The sequence below is a fragment of the Hyla sarda genome, chromosome 10 (assembly GCF_029499605.1).
Source record: "Hyla sarda isolate aHylSar1 chromosome 10, aHylSar1.hap1, whole genome shotgun sequence".
NCBI classification, from domain to species: Eukaryota; Metazoa; Chordata; class Amphibia; order Anura; family Hylidae; genus Hyla; species Hyla sarda.
Genome location: NC_079198.1, coordinates 30,157,402 through 30,178,785, shown reverse-complemented (window position 1 = coordinate 30,178,785; position 21,384 = coordinate 30,157,402). Strand labels below are relative to the sequence as shown.

Below are 21,384 nucleotides of genomic sequence, written 5' to 3'. Positions count from 1 at the left end.
TAAAGTGGAAATACAAAATATGTCTACTTTATGTTGACATGTTTTTACTTTTTGAAGACATCAGGGGGCTTCAAAGTATAGCAGCAATTTTAAAAATTTTCACAAACATTTCAAAATCTGAATTTTACAGGGACCAGTTAAAGGAAATCTGTCATCAGAATCACCCGCACTAAACCTGTTACACAGGCTTGTAGTGCAGGTGATCCTGATTAAAACGCTCCTTACCTGGTTAAAAATGGTTCAGCGCTTCTTAAGATATCTATATTTTTAGTTTTCTGTTATTCCCTGGCTTGGGACTCAGTGGGAGGTCTTATCATCCGGGACTCGGCCGCACGTCATTCTAGCTGGGCGGAGCTGCCGCCCGGCTCATGAATATTCATGAACTTATCCTCCTGGTCTAATTCTTCTTTCTCGGTCCGTTTGTGAATAAATACACCCTCCGTCCCTCCCTTCCTCCCACCCCTGGCTTTTCACTTATGCAGCCCGTCTTCTTACTTGTATAGGGCCGCAGCTTGAGTGAAGCCAGGGGGAGAACGCCGCTTCCGGGTGTACGGAACGCGGCGCATGCGCGGCCCTCCACACCAGACCGAGAAAGAAGAATTAGACCAGGAGGATAAGTTCATGAATATTCATGAGCCGGGTGGCAGCTCCGCCCAGCTAGAATGACGTGTGGCCGAGTCCCAGATGATAACACCTCCCACTGAGTCCCAAGCCAGGGAATAACAGAAAACTAAAAATATAGATATCTGAAGAAGCGCTGAACCGTTTTTAACCAGGTAAGGAGCGTTTTAATCAGGATCACCCGCACTACAAGCCTGTGTAACAGGTTTAGTGCGGGTGATTCTGATGACAGATTTCCTTTAAGTTTGAAGTGCATTTGAGGGGCCTTTCTGTGAGAAATGCCCCATAAATGACACCATTATAGAAACTACACACCTCAAAGTATTCAAAATGACATTCAGAAAGTTTGTTAACCCTTTAGTGGAGGGGAAAAATCTAAATCTGCATTTTTTACACTAACATGTTCTTGTAACCCCATTTTTGTTTTCATTTTTAAAAGTGGTATTAGGTGGCCCAGATTTATCAAACTGTGTGAGAGAAAAAGTGGAGGGATTTCCCCATAGCAACCAATCACAGCTCAGCTTTCACTTTACCACAGATCATTAGCTGAGCTGTGATTGGATGTTATGGGAAAATCTCTCTACTTTTTCTCTCACACAGTTTGATAAATCTGGGCCAATTAAAGGGGTATTCCAGGCAAAACCTTTTTTTTATATATATATCAACTGGCTCCGGAAAGTTAAACAGATTTGTAAATTACTTCTATTAAAAAATCTTAATCCTTCCAATAGTTATTTGTTTCTGAAGTTTTCTTTCTAACTGCTCAATGATGATGTCACGTCCCGGGAGCTGTGCATGATGGGAGAATATCCCCATAGGAACTGCACAGCTCCTGGGACGTGAGTCATCAGAAAGCAGTTAGACAGAAAACAACAACTCAACTTCAGAAGCTAATAACTATTGGAAGGATTAAGATTTTTTAATAGAAGTAATTTACAAATCTGTTTAACTTTCCGGAGCCAGTTGATATATAAAAAAAAGTTTTGGCCTGGAATACCCCTTTAATGATTGTTCTCTTACACTTTTTTTTTTTCAGACTTTTTCTTGTTCCATTCACATTTTTTTTATTTATTAAGTAAATATAAATGAAGAGCACACTAATGTATATGTAGATCGGCAGACTTTACACATATCAAACTCTTCACCCTGGACGTGACAATATTTTAGGGTGGTGTGTCCCCTTAATCATGTGTACAGGTGAAGGTAACAGGAAGGTTATATACCAGTAACGTAGTCATATGATTGCACATATAAAGATAGTATGCATATTCCTATGGAACAAATGTTAAGTGATTAAATTATAATGTGTTATATACAGTGGTCCCTCAAGTTACAATATTAATCGGTTCCAGGACGACCATTGTATGTTGAAACCATTGTATGTTGAGACCATAACTCTATGGAAAACTGGTAATTGGTTCTGAAGCCACCAAAATGTCATCCAAAAATAGGAAAAAGTGAGGATTAAAGAAAAATAAGTAGATAACTAATACAGATAAAGCAAATCCTTACATATAAAAGTAAGAAAGATCTGCTGGGAGCTGTAAATCACTGTCTATGTCAGTGTTTACCAACCAGAGTGCCTCCAGCTGTTGCAACACTACAACTTCCAGCATGCCCGGACAGCCAACGGCTGTCCGGGCATGCTGGGAGTTGTAGTTCTGCAACAACTGGAGGCACCCTGGTTGGGAAACAATGGTTTATGTAGAGGACAGGAGCGTCTTCAGGGTCCTGTACAGAACATACAGTGTACCAAATGGAGCCGCCCCTTACTTGGTGTCCAAAAGAGCAGCTTAACCCTGGCACAGGTAAGGAGTAGTACAGAACTTGTAGTTCCTCCCTGTACTGTAGGGGGCGCGACCAGACAGCCAGTCAGTGCAGGCACTTCAGTAATAGAGGTGATTTACCAGTAAAATGCCCATTCTGATCGGTCAGTTCCTCCAGTTGTGACACATTTCACAGATCTGGACTGTCTGTACATTGTATGTTGAGTCTGGTTTCAGGTTACAATGGTCCAGAAAAAAAAACATTGTATGTTGAAACTATTGTATGTTGAGGCCATTGTAAGTTGAGGGATCACTGTATTATAATGTGTCTATTTCAGGCTAACAATCTTATGGTGCAGATGAAGAACTACAACATATGGACAATAGAAACAACATTTTTTTTAGTACAAATAAAAAGCAATTAAGGAACAAAGAGAGGAAACAACATATAAAACAGGGGACGATACAACAGCATCAGACAGAGACCAAGAAGAGACCAATGGCAAAAAAAAAAAGACAAACAAGAAGAGAAAGTAACCAAGAATATCAGAGTAAATATTTCAGACAAAGAACTGACTGCTGAAGAAATGGTTTTGTACCTTCGTATGACAAGTCTATATTTGAACATAAAATAGATTTTTTTTCAAATTTTTCCACAACATACAGTTGGTCTTCCAGATCTTCCTATAGGATGTGAATAGAAATTCATGAAACCTTGAGGAAAGCTTTGACCAAGAAATCTTTAAAGGGTAGCTCCCACCATCCTATTTTTTTTTCTGTCCCTGCCTATTGCCAATCTATCCCTAACCCCCTCCCTGCTTTTAATTTTAATTTTTACTATATTAAAAATGCCTTTTGTCTGCCTGGCAGTGTGCTCACTACCAGGCAGACTTCCCCAGCAGGCACCACGTCACTGATGCCTGCTGGGGGGGACTTCCGCCCTTAGTTCATCTACACAGGGTGCCTCCAGCTGTTTCACCACTACAACTCCCAGCTTTCCCTGACATCTATTGGCTGTCAGGGCATGCTGGGAGTTGTAGTATTGAAACAGCTGGAGGCACCCTGTGTAGATAAACTATTAGTTAGTTACAAGCAGCGCTGCAGTGTTAGCCTGTTCCCTCCTCCCCTCCCCCCCCCCCCGCCCCGCATACCCCGTTCCCTCATTACACTTGCAGTTACTGCAGAGTCCGGCAGCGGACGTGCAGGGACAGCGGCGGCGGCGATGTGCGGGAGGAGTGGCCTCCCGGCCAGTGGCCAGGGAGACAATGCGCTCGCTCCCGCCTGTCTGATTGACAGGCAGGGAGCGAGTGCAGCCTACCTAAAAAAGGACTGATTGTCAGGCCAAAATCAGTCCTTTTTTTTAGGCGTGATGTCACGCCAGGCTGCAGCCGGCCACTAGGTTGGTGACCCCTAGTGGCCGGTTTTTAAATGTAAATTAAACCTTTTTAATGAAAAAAAAATAATAATAAAAGTATATTAGAGATATGTTGTAGTCCATAAGTACTACAACATATCAAAAAATAAAGTTGGTGACAGTGCCCATTTAAAGGAGTACTGTGGGATATGAAAACTTATCCCCTATCCTAAAGATAGGGGATAAGTTTCAGAGCGTGGGGGGTCCGACCGTTGGGGCCCCCCATGATCTCCCGTACGGGGCCCCGGCAGGCAGCAGGAAAGGGGCATGTCAGACCACCACATGATGCGGTGACCAACACGGCCCCTCAATACATCTCTATAGGAGAGCTGGAGCGATGCATACGGCAGTGTCCGGCTCTGCCATAGAGATGTATTGAGGGGGCACCACAATCTAAAACGTATCCCCTCTCCATAGGATAGAGGATACGTTTTCATATCCCGGAGTACTCCTTTAATAAGACCATTGGTCTCAAACTGTGGCCTTCTAGATGTTGCAAAACTTCAACTCCCAGGATGTCCAGAAGCCGTTGGCTGTTCGGCATGCTGGCAGTTGAAGTTTTGCAAAACCTGGAGGGCCATAGTTTGAGACCACTGGTTTAGATACCTTCATTCATGTTGTCTCAGGAAAAATAATTGAACAAAAGTACCATACGTGAGATCTAATCTTACTGGTGGTAAAAAAAAAGAGGCTTTTCCTGTTAGGAACTGTCCAGTGCAGTATAGGTTTGCTATGGAGATTTGCTTCTACTCTGGACAGTTCCTGACATGGACAGAAGTGTCAGCAGAGAGCACTGTGGTCAGACAGAAAGGAAATTCAAAAAGAAAAGAGCTTCCTGTGGATCACATAGCAGCTGATAAGTACTGGAAGGATTAAGATTTGTAAATAGAAGTAATTTACAAATCTGTTTAACTTTCTGGCACCAGTTGATTTAAAAAATAAAAAAGTTTCCCGCTGGAGTACCCCCAGTGTTATCTGCATCAGTAACCACTGAATAGCACTTGTGCCGTTGCCTTGATCTTCCCTATATTATAGCTGACGTCATACCACATAAATAAAATAAGTTCATATATCCCAACCTCATATTCTGTCCTCATCTCTTTTCCTCATACATTGACCTTATTTCCCTCTCTCATATCTCATGGTAATGTACCGTCCTCATATCCCAACCTCATATCCTGACCTCATATCCTGACCTCATATCCTGTACTTATATGCTGTCCTCATATCCTGACCTCATATCCTGTACTTATATGCTGACCTCATATCCTGTACTTATATGCTGTCCTCATATCCTGTACTTATATGCCGTCCTCATATCCCAACCTCATATCCTGACCTCATATCCTGTACTTATATGCTGACCTCATATCCTGTACTTATATGCCGTCCTCATATCCCAACCTCATATCCTGACCTCATATCCTGTACTTATATGCTGACCTCATATCCTGTACTTATATGCTGACCTCATATCCTGTACTTATATGCTGTCCTCATATCCTGTACTTATATGCTGACCTCATATCCTGACCTCATATCCTGTATTTATATGCTGACCTCATATCCTGACCTCATATCCTGTACTTATATGCTGACCTCATATCCTGTACTTATATGCTGACCTCATATCCTGTACTTATATGCTGACCTCATATCCTGTACTTATATGCTCACCTCATATCCTGTACTTATATGCTGTCCTCATATCCTGTACTTATATGCTGACCTCATATCCTGACCTTATATCCTGTACTTATATGCTGACCTCATATCCTGTACTTATATGCTGTCCTCATATCCTGTACTTATATGCTGTCCTCATATCCCGACCTCATATTTCATCCTCATATCCTGTCCTCATATCCCATCCTCATATCTCGACCTCATGTCCCAACCTCATATCGCATCCTCATATCCTGACCACATATCCCAACCTCATATCCTGACCTCATATCCCAACCTTATATCCTGACCTCATATCCTATCCTCATATCTCGACCTCATATCACATCTTCAAATCCCGTCCTCATATCCCGACCTCATATCCCGTACTCATATCCCGTCCTCATATCTCAACCTCATATCCCGTCCTCATATCCCAACCTCATATTCCGTTCACATATCCCATCCTCATATCCTGTCCTCATATCCCGATCTCATATTCTGACCTCATATCCGGTCCTCATATCCGGTCCTCATATCCAACCCTCACATCCCGTCCTCATATCCTGTCCTCATATCCCAACATCATATCCCGACCCCATATCCCATCCTCATATCCTGTCCTCATATCCCGTCCCCATATCCCGTCCTCATATCCCAACCTCATATCCCGTCCCCATATCACAACCTCATATCCCGTCCTCATATACCGACCTCATATCTCAACCTCATATCCTGTCCTCATATCCCGACCTCTTATCCGGTTCTCATATCCCGTTCTCATATCCCGTCCTCATATCCCGACCCCATATCCGGCCCTCTTATCTCATACTTACATGCCGTCCTTATATCACAACCTCATATCTCTTCCTCATATCTCGTCCTCAGGTGGGACTGAGCTGTGATAAAGAGATTGTATGTAAAAATAAAAGGGGGGACGTGGTTGACAGATTGATAGAGGAGACAAGTTTCAAAATGTTACGTGGAAATTCCCTTCCCATCTTGTGAGTTCCTATAAAGAGTTACGAACCCTCTGCCTACTGGAGACCAGACATCTAACAAGACAGTTAAAGAGCTGTAAAGTGTAAACACATGAAAATTAGAGTCCTTGGGGGCAGGAGAAATGGAAGAACTATGGAGAATGCACCCTTGACTGACATTTAGCGACATATGACGCAAGTCAATTATAGGCAATTATAGCTATCATACTAATTTGTGTTGAAAAAGCAAATACGGTAATAGCATTCCCCTCGTGATAAACCTTTTTGCGTAGTTGCCTTATTGCCCCCTCCTATGCTCCCTCCTCGATAATGATCCAAAATTACCTTCCCTGCATAAATACCCACCAAGTAGCTGGGGTTCTACCTCAGTCAATGGGCGGCTGAGTAATATCAAGCTTGCAAGATTCCCGGCACCACATTGGCCACTAAGATAAGAAATACCAAGAAAAGTAAAAAGAAAATATTATCCTCTGATTTCGGCTACTAAAACGGCAACATCCTTAAAGAGAAAGGTAAGATCTGAGACCTCCTCATCATCAGATTTATACATTGTGTCAGTGTTTTCCAAACATTGTGCCTCCAGCTGTTGCAAAACTACAACTCCCAGCATGCCCGGACAGCCTTCGGCTGTCCGGGCAATGCTAGGAGTTGTAGTTTTGCAACAGCTGGAGACACACTGTTTGGAAAACACTGCAGTATGTATTATTTTATTATCGCTGTCAGCAATAAACTATAGTACAGGGCTCACACCGGCATGCTGAGAGTTGTAGTTTCTGAACAGGTCAGGGGTCACTGAAGGCGACATCCACACATCCATGTCTTACAAACAAGGTTGACAGCGGCTGAGGTGTGTATGATGAGGTTCTGCAGTAGCTGAGGTGTGTATTGTGAGGTTCTGCAGTAGCTGAGGTGTGTATTGTGAGGTTCTGCAGCAGCTTAACGGTGTATTATGAGGTTCCGCAGCAGCTAAAGTGTGTATTTTGAGGTTTTGCAGTAGCTGAGGTATATATTATGAGGTTCTGCAACAGCTGAACTGTGTATTATGAGGTTGAGCAGCAGCTGGGGTGTGTATTATGAGGTTGTGCAGCAGTTAAGGTTTGTTTTATGAGATTCTGCAGCTGTTGATGTGTGTATTATGAGGTTCTGCAGCAGCTAAAGGGCGTACTTTGAGGTTCTTCAGCAGCTAAGGTGTATACTGTGAGGTTCGGCAGCTATCGGGGCACAAAACTATATAATACACACATCTACTGCATAACCATTTTTCAGAGAATGAGGGCTAGCTTTTTGTCCACCAATGATGGTATAAAAACACCCTCACGCTTTTCTTCTAGATCAGTGGTCTCAAACTGTGTCCCTCCAGATGTTGCAAGACTTCAACTCCTAGCATGCTGGGAGTTGAAGTTTTGCAACATCTGGAGGCCACTGTGTGGGACCACTGATCTAGAAGGTCTGCATTAACCATGTTTTATTTTATGATGCAGTATTGGAGTTTTGCATTACAATGTTCTACACTATAGCTGCTGCAGAACATCTCTTAGTAAAGGGGTACTTCGGTGAAAACCTTTTTTCTTTTAAATCAACTGGTGGCAGAAAGTTAAACATATTTGTAAATTGCTTCTATTAATAAAATCTTAATCCTTCCAGTACTTATTAGCTGCTGAATGCTACAGAGCAAATTCCTTTCTTTTTGGAACACTGATGACATCACGAGCACAGTGCTCTCTGCTGACATCTCTGTCCATTTTAGCAACTGTGCATAGCAGATGTATGCTAAGGGCAGCATGGTGGCTCAGTGGTTAGCACTGCTGCCTTGCAGTGCTGGGGACTTGGGTTCAAATCCCACTAAGGACAATACACAAAGTGTTATTCTTATAATAACGTCAGCAGAGAGCACTGTGCTCGTGATGTCATCAGAGAGCATTCCAAAAAGAAAATAATTTCCTCTGTAGTATTCAGCAGCTAATAAGTACAGGAAGGATTAAGATTTTTTAATAGAAGCAATTTACAAATAGGTTTAACTTTCTGCCACCAGTTGATTTAAAAGAAAAAAGGTTTTCACCCGAGTACCCCTTTAAGTAAGCTGTAATGGGTAGTTGGCTCATGGAAATGAACTCTCTGCCAATGTGATCTGCAGCAAAGTCTGGATTCATTTCTTATTGAAGTTCTAAGGGGAGATTGATCAAATCCGGAGTAGAGGAAGTGTGATAGAGTTGCCCATAGCAATCAGATCACTTCTTTCATTTTCCAGAGGCCTTTTTAAAAATGAAAGAAACGATTTGATTGGTTGCTATAGGCAACTGTATCACTCTTCCTCTACACAGGTTTTGATAACTCTCCCCCATGAGGTCTTATTTTAGTTAAAAAGCTGCAAGAGAGCTTAGGTTAATATCACATTCTTGCACCCTGTTAAAATGTCTTGTTAAAGGGGTACTCCGGTGGAAAACTTTATTTATTTATTTTTTTTTAAATCAACTGGTGCCAGAAAGTTAAACAGATTTGTAAATTACTTCTATTAAAAAAAATCTTAATCCTTCCAGTACTTATTAGCTGCTGAATACTACAGAGGAAATTCTTTCCTTTTTGGAACACAGTGCTCTCTGCTGACATCATGACCACAGTGCTCTATGCTGACATCTCTGTCCATTTTAAGAACAGTTCAGAGTAGGAGAAAATCCCCATAGAAAACATATGTTGCTCTGGACAGTTCCTAAAATGGACAGAGATGTTAGCAGAGAGCACTGTGGTCATGATGTCAGCAGAGAGCACTGTGTTCCAAAAAGGAAAGGATTTCCTCTGTAGTATTTAGCAGCTAATAAGTACTGGAAGGATTAAGATTTTTTAATAGAAGTAATTTACAAATCTGTTTAACTTTCTGGCACCAGTTGATAAAAAAAAAAAAAAAAAAGTTTTCCACCGGAGTACTCCTTTAAGGCTGAGTTCATATCTGCATTGGAGGTTCTCCCTTCAAATCACCGGACAAAAAAAGGCTGCAGTATTTATTTATTTTTTCGGTTACCGGATGGAAACCCAACAGATCACAATAAAGTCAGTGGGGTCTGTTGGGCTTCGTTGGTGTCCCTCATACAGTAGACCCTCTGGTTCCATTTACTCAACCTAAGATCCACGATCCTTGTTTGTCCACTGTATCAGTTTGTGTCAGTTTTTATCCTGATCCAATTTTATGTTAAAGGAGAAATCTGCCCCTAGACTTCTTATCCCAAGGATGGGGGATAAGAAGTCTGATTAGGGGGGTGGGTCTGACCAATGGGACCCACCGGACCCACCGCGATCAAACATTTTATCCCCTATCCTTTGGCCTGAGGGTATATTATTTCGAGCTTGTGGCCATGTTGTTGTTTTTCAGCAATTTACGCAAAACTACGACAACAAAAAAAATGCTTTTAGACCAGCATATGAAATAACAGTCAATAATAAATCCACCCAGAGGCTTTACATTTGCTGCTGTTTAGGAAATTTTAATCTTTTATTTTTTTTATAATTTTTTTTTTTTTTTTACTATCCTAGATGCGTAATTCTCAGACCCTGCTGTGTGTTTTACTACTTCTCTGTGGGCTGGCTGAATGCTTAAGCTACACTATCACGGTAAGAAAACAAATGCGATGCAGGTATGCATGAGAAAAAAAGGAATGGGATAAAGCCTTTATATCCGTGACATATCCGTGCCTTTATATCCGTGACATATCCGTGCCTTTATATCCGTGACATATCCGTGCCTTTATAGCCGTGACATATCCGTGCCTTTATATCCGTGACATATCCGTGCCTTTATATCCGTGACATATCCGTGCCTTTATATCCGTGACATATCCGTGCCTTTATATCCGTGACATATCCGTGCCTTTATATCCGTGACATATCCGTGCCTTTATATCCGTGACATATCCGTGCCTTTATATCCGTGACATATCCGTGCCTTTATATCCGTGACATATCCGTGCCTTTATATCCGTGACATATCCGTGCCTTTATATCCGTGACATATCCGTGCCTTTATAGCCGTGACAGTGCTTGCCATAGAACAGTGCACGTAGAGGAACCTAATATCTGAAATCAAAATGGGGCTCTGTGCTAATGCTAGCCCATGCCATCAAAACCTTCCCTTCTTGGACATGCACCCCTAAGGCTAGGTTCAGACTACGGAATTTCCGCCTGCAATTCCGCTTTGAAATTGCAGGCGGAAATTCCGCTTGCCAAAATGTATAGTGTAGTGAATGGGCTTCCGTTCACAAATTCACACTTCGGAATTTGTGAAGCAGAATTTGTGAACGGAAAATCCGCTTGGAAATTTCCGCCTGAAGAAAAGCGTTGCTCTTTCTTCAGGCGGAAATCTGCACGGAACACATTGCAGTCTATTGGAGACTGCAGAGTCCGTGCGGTCCTAGTGCCGACTGATTCAATCAGCGCTGGCCGCACTCGGAATCTCCGGGCGGAAATTTTCTGCCCGGAGATTCCTTAGTCTGAACCTAGCCTAAAGGGACATACTTTTTGGTTGGTTCCCCAACTATTATTGTAATTCTAAAGAAGAAGATCCTGCGCAAGTTCACACATCTCACAGGGAACTGATATTCAGTGTATTAAAACATTTGGGCAGATATACAAATCCAGAAGATTAATACAGAAGCCAGTTTATAAGTCGTCTAAAATTAGGCAACAGTGCCTACAGTTACAACAAACAGCGCGAGCCACTATGTTAAAGGGGTACTCCGGTGGAAAACATTTTTTTTTTTTCAAATCAACTGGTGCCAGAAAGTTTAACAGATTTGGAAATTACTTCTATTAAAATGTTGTATTCCTTCCAGTACTTATCAGCTGCTGTATGCTCTGAGGAAGTTCTTTTCTTTTTGAATTTCTTTTCTGTCTGACTGCAGTGCTCTCTGCTGACACCTCTGTCCATGTCAGGAATTGTCCAGAGCAGGAGAGGTTTGTGATGGGGATTTGCTCCTACTATGGACAGTTTCCTGACATGGACTGAGGTGTCAGCAGAGAGCACTGTGGTCAGACTGAAAAGAACAACAACAAAGAACTCAACTTTCTCTGGAACATGCAGCAGCTGATAAGTACTGGAAGGATTAAGATTTTTTTTAATAGAAGTCATTTACAAATCTGTTTAACTTTCTGGAGACAGTTGATTGTTTTCCACCAGAGTACCCCTTTAAGGCTGGCACATTTGTAATCTTAGTCTTGACTGTCTAGACTAAGATTACACTGTCAAAGAGTCCTACTACATAGCTTGACACTCTCTGTGTGGCGCTAGGACCACTCGGAAATGCACCGTCTCATAGATGGCATTGCATTTCCCAGCTGAATCCACAAAAACAATGAACAGGTTTAATGGTTTTGCAGACGCCGGAACCAAGATTTCCGCGGAATCAGGATTTCTGCCGTGTGAACAGTGCACAGAATCCTATTAAAATCAATGGGACTCCGCTGCTGCGGAATATCCGTGTGGAATATTCATGTGGACGTTCTGCTGTGTGAACATACCCTTACAGGGCACAATCTCTCTGTGTAATAGGATCCTTACACAGTATTAATAAATCCACCCCTTTGTTTTACCATTGGGCAATGGTTTTAGGTACCGTATTTTTCGCTCTATAGGACGCACCGGCATATAAGACGCACCCAATTGCACCCAATTGAATCTAGAAAAAAAAAGATTCTGAACCCAACAGTGATCTTCAACCTGCGGACCTCCAGATGTTGCAAAACTACAACTCCCAGCATGCCCGGACAGCCGTTGGCTGTCCGGGCATGCTGGGAGTTGTAGTTTTGCAACATCTGTAGGTCCGCAGGCTGAAGACCACTGCATAGGAGGTAATAATCACATGTCCCCGCCGCTCCGGACTCGTCACCGCTGCCCTGGATGTCGCTCCATCGCTGTCGACGCGTCCCCGTGTTTTCCCCAACGCTCCAGGCATCTTCTTCCCCGGGATCCACGCTCTCCGTCATCACGTCGCCGTCATCACGTCGCTACGCACGCCACTCCTATTGGATGACGGGACAGCGTGCGCGACGTTGTGATGACGTCGAAGGAGAGCGCCGGCCATGAAGGGAATCCCGGCACGGAGCAGACACCGAGGAGGCAGGTAAGGTCCCTCCCGGTGTCCTGTAAGCTGTTCGGGACGCCGCAATTTCACCGCAGCGGTCCCGAACAGCCCGACTGAGCAGCCGGGTTGGTGTCACTTTCCCTTCAGACGCGGCAGTCAGCTTTGATCGCCGCATCTGAAGGGTTAATACAGGGCATCACCGCGATCGGTGATGTCCTGTATTTGCCGCGGGTCCCTGCCATTGATGGCCGCAGGGACCGCCGCGATAGGTGTGTGTATTCGCCGTATAAGACGCACCAACTCCCCCCCCCCCCCCCCCCAGTTTTGGGGAAGAAAAAGTGCGTCTTATACGACGAAAAATACGGTACTTGAAATTATTTGAGAAAATAGAATGTCAAGTCTATAGTCATTGGAGGATCTGCCAGCTCTGCTATCTGTTTTGGTAATGATTTGCGTTCCATAAAACAATTCTGCAGCTTTTTTTTACATTTACATTTCTCTGTTATTCCTCCATCAGTCTGTATAGGGATGTACCTTATTGACGAGTAATGGTAACACCCATTTTCTAGTGCTTTTCTAATGATTTCATGGTGAATATTAGTATATAAGTATATACATATGTTCTTTAGATATTGTTTTGAGCAGGAATATAATACAGCCAGCTCTTATTGGTTTAAAGGAGTAGTCCAGTGGTGACCCAGTGGTGACCAACTTATCCTCTATCCTAAGGATAGGGGATAAGTTGCAGATCGCGGGGGGTCCGACCGCTGGGGCCCCCTGCGATCTCCTGTACGGAGCCCCGACAGCCCGCGGGAAGGGGGCGTGTCGACCTCCGCACGAAGTGGCGGCCAACACGCCCCCTCAATACAACTCTATGGCAGAGCCGAAGCGCTGCCTTCGGCAATCTCCGGCTCTGCCATTGAGATGTATTGAGGGGGCGTGTCGGCCGCCGCTTCGTGCGGGGGTCGACACCCGCTATCTCGCCGGAGAGCCTGGCCCCCGTACAGAGAGATCGCAGGGGGCCCCAGCGGTCGGACCCCCCGCGATTTCAAACTTATCCCCTATCCTTAGGATAGGGGATACATTGTTCACCACTGGACTACCCCTTTAATGTTTTTTTACTTTATTATATTCTTTTTATGTTTTTTTATCTCTTATTTTTTTAATTAACGAATTTTAGCCAAATGATAAGAGAGGATGGACTCTGAACAGCGCTGGTTACCTGCTTGGGCCTCGTAAGTAGTATTCTGACATCTATTGTGTGTGATCTTTATAGCTTTACGGTAAAATACCACAGCAAAAGTCCCTAAGATTCATTGATTTTAGGTGAGCTGATAAATTGATGAGCAAATACTGACTTTTTGGATAGATGGGGGATATGCAGCACTGGGTTAGACTGTCCTAGGCACTCAGATTAGGGCCAGTGATGTCTCCATTCCATAAAAAGGTTATTTTTGTGGTAGTAAGTGATCAGTGGGATGTGCCATTGCCTACTGATCAGTTGAGATTTCTTCAACCCACACCACCTCTCTGAAAGAAGACATCACATCACTGCCCCTCCTTTACTGTATTTTCCTGAACAGAGATACACCCTGTCACCCACTGTACAGGTAGCTACAACATCGCGCCATTATCCAACAAAGACGGGGCTTTTTTTTCTACTGTTAGAGCAATGAACACAAATCCTACACAAACAAAATGATGCATAATAATTGTATAAACATACAATATAAAATGTTTAAAAACGCACAATGCGACAACAAAGTCCTGCAGAAAAATGGCGGATGGAGAATGGTACAGAGCAACCAGCATTTTGCTCAGCAAAAAAAAAAACATACAATGGGAATAAGGTGACTACATCGATATGCAATGAATAATACTGGGCTATATTAGTATAAAAGGGTTAATCCCCCCCAGAAAATATATATATAAATATATATATATATATTGCACAGTCCCCAATATCAACAAGGCTTGCAAAAAGTTCATACAATGTAAACAAGAAAGGTAACTAGCCACCACAAGGGATCAGCATTGTACTCCCAGAGGTCCCATTAATCTACCATTCCCCCAGCCATTACCTGCAGGTGAAATAACGCCCTAACGCGTTTCACGTGTGGCTTGATCACAGGGCACAGTGGTGGTGTAATTTTTGTAGAATTTATATGTTAGAGCAACGAGTCTAGAGAACTTTCTCCCAGAGGAAGAGGTCATGGTGAACTCAATAAAAGAGATCAGAAGAGGCCTGGATGAATTTCTATAAGGCGCCTCTTGAAAAATGCCACCACTAAGATTTTTGTACCACAGAGTGAAAAAGTTCAGTAAACTTGTTTGTGTGACTTACATTGGTGTGCATGAAGCCAGCATGAGAGAAGAGCCTTCCGAAGTTCATTGGACAGATCACGTCTTTAAAGGGGTACTCCGGAGCTAAGACATTTATCCCCTATCCAAAGGATAGGGGATAAGATGCCTGATCGCGGGAGTCCCGCCGCTGGGGACCCCCGTGATCTTGCATGCAGCACCCCGTTAGAATCAGTCCCCGGAGCACGTTCGCTCCGGGTGTGATTACTGGTGATCACGGGGGCCGGAGCATTGTGATGTCACGGCCCCGCCCCTGTGTAACTTCACGCTCTGCCCCCTGAATGCAAGCCTATGTGAGGGGGCATGACAGTCTTAGCGCCGGAGTACCCCTTTAAAGGTAACCTGTCATGGTGTGTGGACCATGAGTCTTCCCTGATGGCTTCTGCCTGCCCCATCGATCTTCATTGATTGATCTCTCCCTATACCCAAACATGGGGATATCTGTTATTCAAGGGCAGTGGGACAGGGAGGTGTCACCAGGAAACACCACAATGACTTTTGAATCAAGTAGCATAAAAGTGATGTTGGGTTCCCTTGAATATTTAAAACCTGCACTGGAGTAATAACAGTCATGTGTCTGCATTTCTTTTCATGCAAGAAAGATGATCGTGATCCACCTGAAAATGATGGGATTAGCCAACAAATATTGAAGGCATGTGGCCAAGTTTACTGATGTATTTTGATGTACTTACCAGTGTCCATACACCACTGCATCTCTTCAATAAGTCAAAGCAACTCTCATCATTTAAGAGATGCGGTGGTGTATGGACACTCACTTGTCAGGCAATGCTGCACGAGAAAACAAAAGTATGCAAATAAACTCTTCTCCAAAAGGTAGACAATGCATAGTACATATCATACTAACCAAACTAGAGCCTCAACACATCTCTGCAGATAAGGGAGGCTTTTGTTCTTCCTTTTCGAGGAGAGAACATTTTATCAGATGTACTGACCAATGATAAACTTTTTGAGTAATTCATAAAAATCCAGATTATTACCTTAGCAGCCATTCATAATTGTTTTTGTGGTCAGATGCTCATCGGACACTGAACGAGAAAGGTGAAATGCCTGGAAAAAGGGAGCTAACAGAGGAATTGTTCAAGTCTGGAAAAGATTTATTTGGTAAGAGCCATTTGGTATGAATGAGCAGTGATATAGGGGTATAGCGGCATTTGGGTCATTATAAGTAGCGATTTAGTAGTCATCAGGCTCATGATTTATGCCCAGTCACGCTGACTATATTGAAAAAAAAATTTTCGTGGTTTTCTGCTAAATCGCATTGTTGTACAGTATACATATACGTTGTATATATTTAGTTTAGGGGATCCAAACAGAGAATTACAATAGGAATCTGCTATTCCCCTGATGATATCTATCTATTTATTCATTTATCTAAGCAAAAACAGTGATGCAGCACTCCAAAATTGGTAAAAAGGTGAAAAAAAAACTGTGATTTATTCAATCCATGTTCCAGCATCTACTGGAACATGGATTGAATAAATCAAATTTTTTTCACCTTTTTACCAATTTTGGAGCTGCATAGCTGTTTTTGCTAATCTACAGAAATCTTGAATCAAGTAAACTTGCATAATAATGTAACGACCTGCAAGGGGTCCAATACTCCCAGCTATGAAAAGGACAAACTGTACCAAACCATACAAAAGGAAAGTACAGGGGGAAGTGCCTAAAACTTAACTTTTAATATTTATCATAAAACACACCAAATCGTGCTCCAATACCACATCAAAAAGAAAACATTAATATATTAAAACTTCCGTGACGGAAGTGCAGCTAGCTGCAGCAACCTGACGGCTCCCAGACACTGCAGGCAGCGCTTCATCCGTGGATCCTGACCAGGCAATCAGTCCTGCGGGACTATCAGACTAAGTTTTATTTCTGTGCTTAGATTACATGTTTTATATATATATATATATATATATATATATATATATATGTATATAATGACCTATATACTCTGCATGATGATTTATATATGATATGTTGGCCAATTATTGAGTCTCTCCTGAGGACGTCACATAACTATGACAGAAACCCGTTGAGAGTGATATGATAACAATAAAAAACACTTTATTTGCTCTGCAGTCCTATTATGGGACAAATTATACAAGGGTAAATGAAGTAGACCCTAACATAAATAGACAGTATTTGCAATCTCCTGTTGGTTGCCAGAGGTGACGACAAACCAAACAACATAAATATTTGTATTTTCTAATTGAGAGCCCTGATAGAAAGTTTATGGCAATCTGTGAAGACTCAAATAGACTTATTTGGGGCATTCACATTGGGCTATACCCGGGCCTGGTTGCTAGGGACAATAGTGCTCTGACAACTTTGGAAATTAGATCCTAGGTGATATGTTGGATGTCTACATTGTCTGATTATTACCTATTGCTTGTTGTATATAGGTTGCCTAGGGTAACAACAATCTTGGTAACATATGACTATTTACAGAAACCTGGTCAGTTTTAATATATTAAAGGGGTATTTTGGGCAAAAACATCTTATGCCCTATCGAAAGGATAGGGGATAAGATGTATGATCGCGGGGGTCCCGCTGCTGGGACCCCCCGCGATCTGCCTGCAGCAGCCCGCATTCTATGCGTTGCTGCGTCTGCAGTTTCTGAAACCGCCGGGCTTCCTAGATGGAGACGTGACGTCACGCTACGTCCCCTCCATTCATTTCTATGGGAGGGGGCGTAACGGCCGCAAAGCCCCCTCCCATAGACATGAATGGAGGGGGCGTGGCGTGACGTCACATCCCCGTCTCAGAAGCCCGGCGGTTTCCGAAACTGCAGATGCAGCTACGCATAGAATGCGGGCTGATGCAGGGAGATCGCGGGGGGTCCCAGCGGCAGGCCCCCCGCGATCAGACATCTTTTCCCCTTATCCTTTCGATAGGAGAAAATATGTTTTTTCCCGGAATACCCCTTTAATGTTTTCTTTTTGGTGTGGTATTGGAACACGATTTGGTGTGTTTTATGATAAATATTAAAAGTAAAGTTTTAGGCACCTCCCCCTGTACTTTTCTTTTGTATGGTTTGGTACATTTTGTCCTACAGAAATCTTGATCAGATTTGGGACACTGGCACCCACCAAATATTTACAAATAGTGCTGCTTCATACTTTGTTGTTATCCATTTATCTATACATTTTTAGATCTTACATATTATACATCTTATGTTAGCAGATTATGTATCTTGAACTGACAGTATTTCTTGTGTTATTTCTATAGGTATGCAGCAGAATTCATTGGATGACAGCACAATTCAGATTGTCCTTGAGTTCCTTGGATATCTCCGTATGAAAGGTAACACGTGTCTGTATTGGATGCAGTGCTAGTTTTGCCTGGTCTGGTATTCATTATAATATTATTTCTACATTTTTCTTTTGGTTGCAGAAATGGGAGCCTTTGACCATTTGGCTTTGCTTATGTCAGAGGAGACTACACAGGCTTAGAGCTGTACAACATCTCTGGACCCTAAATGTCCATGCACTGTTACAATATCTTGATTTCAATCCAAATTTCAGTCAGAGAAAAATCAAAATAAAGAAAACGTTAAATTGAGCCTAGTCTTTGTACAGTTTAATAACAATGATCAATATGTCCATCTATCTATCTAATATCTATCTATCTCATATCTATCTATTTGTCTATGTATTTGTCTATCTGTCTGCCTATATATTTATCTATCTGTCTATCTATTGAACCAAATATTATTTATCTATCCATGGCACCTCCAAAGGAAAAGTTTCCCAAAACAACTTGTCCTTCTATGTCTTATCTTGAAGCGACCATACAGTGCTGACAAGAAGCAAGGGAACATTTACTGACATTGGTCTTAATTCTTAAGTAAACTCATGCAGTTGTACATTTCCATACTTGAACAGAAAGTTGTGTCTGTCAAAGAAAGGAAGTCTGAAACCATGGAAATATGTAGAAGATGACAGGCTTTCTCCTTTGCACTAAAGTCTGAAGAGCCTGTATGACTAAAGAGTCACTACTCATTTTTCTTTAGACCATTAGAAAGGATACTGAACATCTCAATGGCCACTTGGAAGCCCAAATTTGTTACACTTCATTTTGGAAAGAATTCTCTAAGACTTCTGCAAGGCAAAATACTATGGCTGACATTTATCATTGTCTTTAGACTATTTTTTGTGACTACAAAAGGCGCAAAAAAGGTGCAAGCAGGGTTTATTTGCGCCTTTTTTGCGCCTTTTGGATTACACATTTCTGCTGCTTTTGAGTTGCAATCCACTGATTTTGGCAATACACATGATATGGAAGGGTTTTATGAACTGCGCCTTTTTGTGTGTGCAAAAGAGGCGCAAAGCCACTCAAAAGTCTCTAAAACTACTCCAGCCCAGACTTAGCTTTTTGGTGTATGTGAAGAGAGAAACTTCAGAAACTTTTTACCTGCACAAAATTTATCAAATGCTCTGTGACCATTTATTAAATTTGGTGCTCCTACACTTTTGCAGCACACAAAAAAAGGTGTAGAAAAATGCTTCACTTACACCTACAATGATAAATGCCGGCCTATATGTCTTATCAAACGTCAATGGAATCATTATACTAGTCCTCAGGAATCGTTATACCAGTCCTCCAGCAGATCAATCCATATCTTCTATTTAGTAATACATTTCTAAACTCCTCCTATGGTCCAGAGATGTATATTTTCAACAAGAAGGAACCCACTGTTTCCATTGATTTCAAGTCAATTTTTTAAGCCGTGATTAGTATTCATTGCGGCATTGGAGTGGTTAATGGTGGGCATCAGCACCATGGCTGATGTCCTCCATTACCAGCATGTCCCTGGCTACAGGATGTAAATTTATGTCCTGGTGCATTATTAAGTACCAGCGCAACAGGATGTATATTTACATCCATCGTTCCTTAAGGGGTTAATAAATGCTGCAGATTATCTATGGAGATCTCCATGGTGGAGATGCCACCCAATTGGCCATACATTTTTTCATATAGTCCACTAAGCAGTGCAGTTCACATTACTTTTTAATTGAGGTAAAATTGTATCTGTCATTTTATATAAAATTACATATTTTGCATTGTTTACAAAGTTTAAACTGAGCGCAACTTTCAGAAAGAAGACGAAAATCACGTGTTTTGTATATAAATAGCAATTTATTTTTAAGGAAAGCGATCACATTTAGGCTGGAGAACACCTAATTCAATACTAAGGTATAGTATTAATGTTGCTAGGCAACAAACGGTAACAAGTGACATGCATTGAAATGTGCTGATTGTAGATAATGATACAAAACTTGATTCAGTGGTATTGAGGCCCTATGGCAGTTGATGTCATATTACTTGTGGAATTATCACGAGAATCCAATGAAACAGCTTGGAGCAATAACAATGAACCATAACTGATTTAAATGAAACATTCGCACTTTCACAGTCAGGGGGTGCTGAGAGGCAGGGGCTGGAACAGGTGGTATCTCGCCTGGTGGAGGACCACCAGCTCGATGCTCACCAGAATGGGTACTCAAAAAATGTAAATAAATTAAAATAAAATAAAATAAAATTGACATAAAAAATCTGCCACATCGAGATGCTCTGCGGCAGTGATTCTAATAGTGATGCCTATAATCTGCATGTCATACTGAATAACAGTATTATTTCACTAACACAGCACACTCCCTATGCTTGTTAGGACAAGGCAAAGGGTTCTACACCTCTTTTGAGCCTCTCTGTAGGCCAGAAATAGCCGTTTTTATGAACGATTCGTCATGAATAAACTTGGTCCGAACCAAATCTTTTCAGAAAATTTGGCGAATAGGGTGAATTGAATTTTTCAGAAATTCGCTCATCCCTAGTATTGAATATAATTTACTAGTCAATGTTCAGAATGCATTCAATAGGCTCTGCCTGTCTTCAGTCATACTTTATGAGACACATTAACAGGTCACCGTTTCCATCAGATTTTATTTCAATCCCCGTTTGCCAAAGCGTAACCCAAAAGAGTTAATATTGTAACCAACTTGAGCCTGTCGTGACTGCCGACCATTCAGATAACTGGCCAACATGTCCTCGACAGAATTCTTTAATTTCTCCATATCTTCTGTCTCATGTGGACTTTCCAGACATAATTTGCTTTTAACAATTTCCATAAGATCACACATATTCAGTGATGGCCCCGGATCTTTCTCAAAGACTGTGTCCACTAGAAAATGTAAAAAATGAAAATTTTTTTATTATTCATACAATTATTTTATGGCAAAAAATATGCTAAGCATTATCTGAAAAAGTACTGAAGTAGAAAATCTACAACGGACAACCCCTTATATAAATATATATATATCCTTTTGGAAATAAAATGCCATACAGGGGGCCCCAGCAGACAGCACCTCTCTCTCTGAGCCTCTTTTATGGCCATGTTCACATGTCCGGGATCTCTGTGCAGAATTCCGCATTAGAATTCTGCCGGAGATTTCGGAACAGCAGAG

At 42.0% G+C, this 21,384-nt stretch overlaps 1 protein-coding gene across 3 annotated transcripts; it reads left to right on the top strand.

The window, feature by feature from the left end:
• The first annotated feature begins 489 nt into the window (after window positions 1-489).
• Window positions 490-18,481, top strand: LOC130293179 (galanin peptides-like). Of its 3 annotated transcripts, XM_056541659.1 has the most exons (7): window positions 677-776; window positions 2,726-2,938; window positions 9,993-10,070; window positions 13,716-13,770; window positions 15,929-16,018; window positions 18,149-18,223; window positions 18,314-18,481. In XM_056541659.1, exons 3-7 carry the CDS (start codon window positions 9,993-9,995, stop codon window positions 18,370-18,372), a joined length of 357 nt encoding a protein of 118 aa, XP_056397634.1. In that variant the 5' UTR covers window positions 677-776; window positions 2,726-2,938; the 3' UTR covers window positions 18,373-18,481. The 3 variants fall into 3 exon arrangements, with proteins under 3 accessions (XP_056397635.1, XP_056397634.1, XP_056397633.1); XM_056541660.1 differs by lacking the exon at window positions 2,726-2,938 and having other exon boundaries at window positions 490-776; XM_056541658.1 differs by lacking the exons at window positions 677-776; window positions 2,726-2,938 and adding an exon at window positions 6,416-6,979.
• Window positions 18,482-21,384: the final 2,903 nt, after the last annotated feature.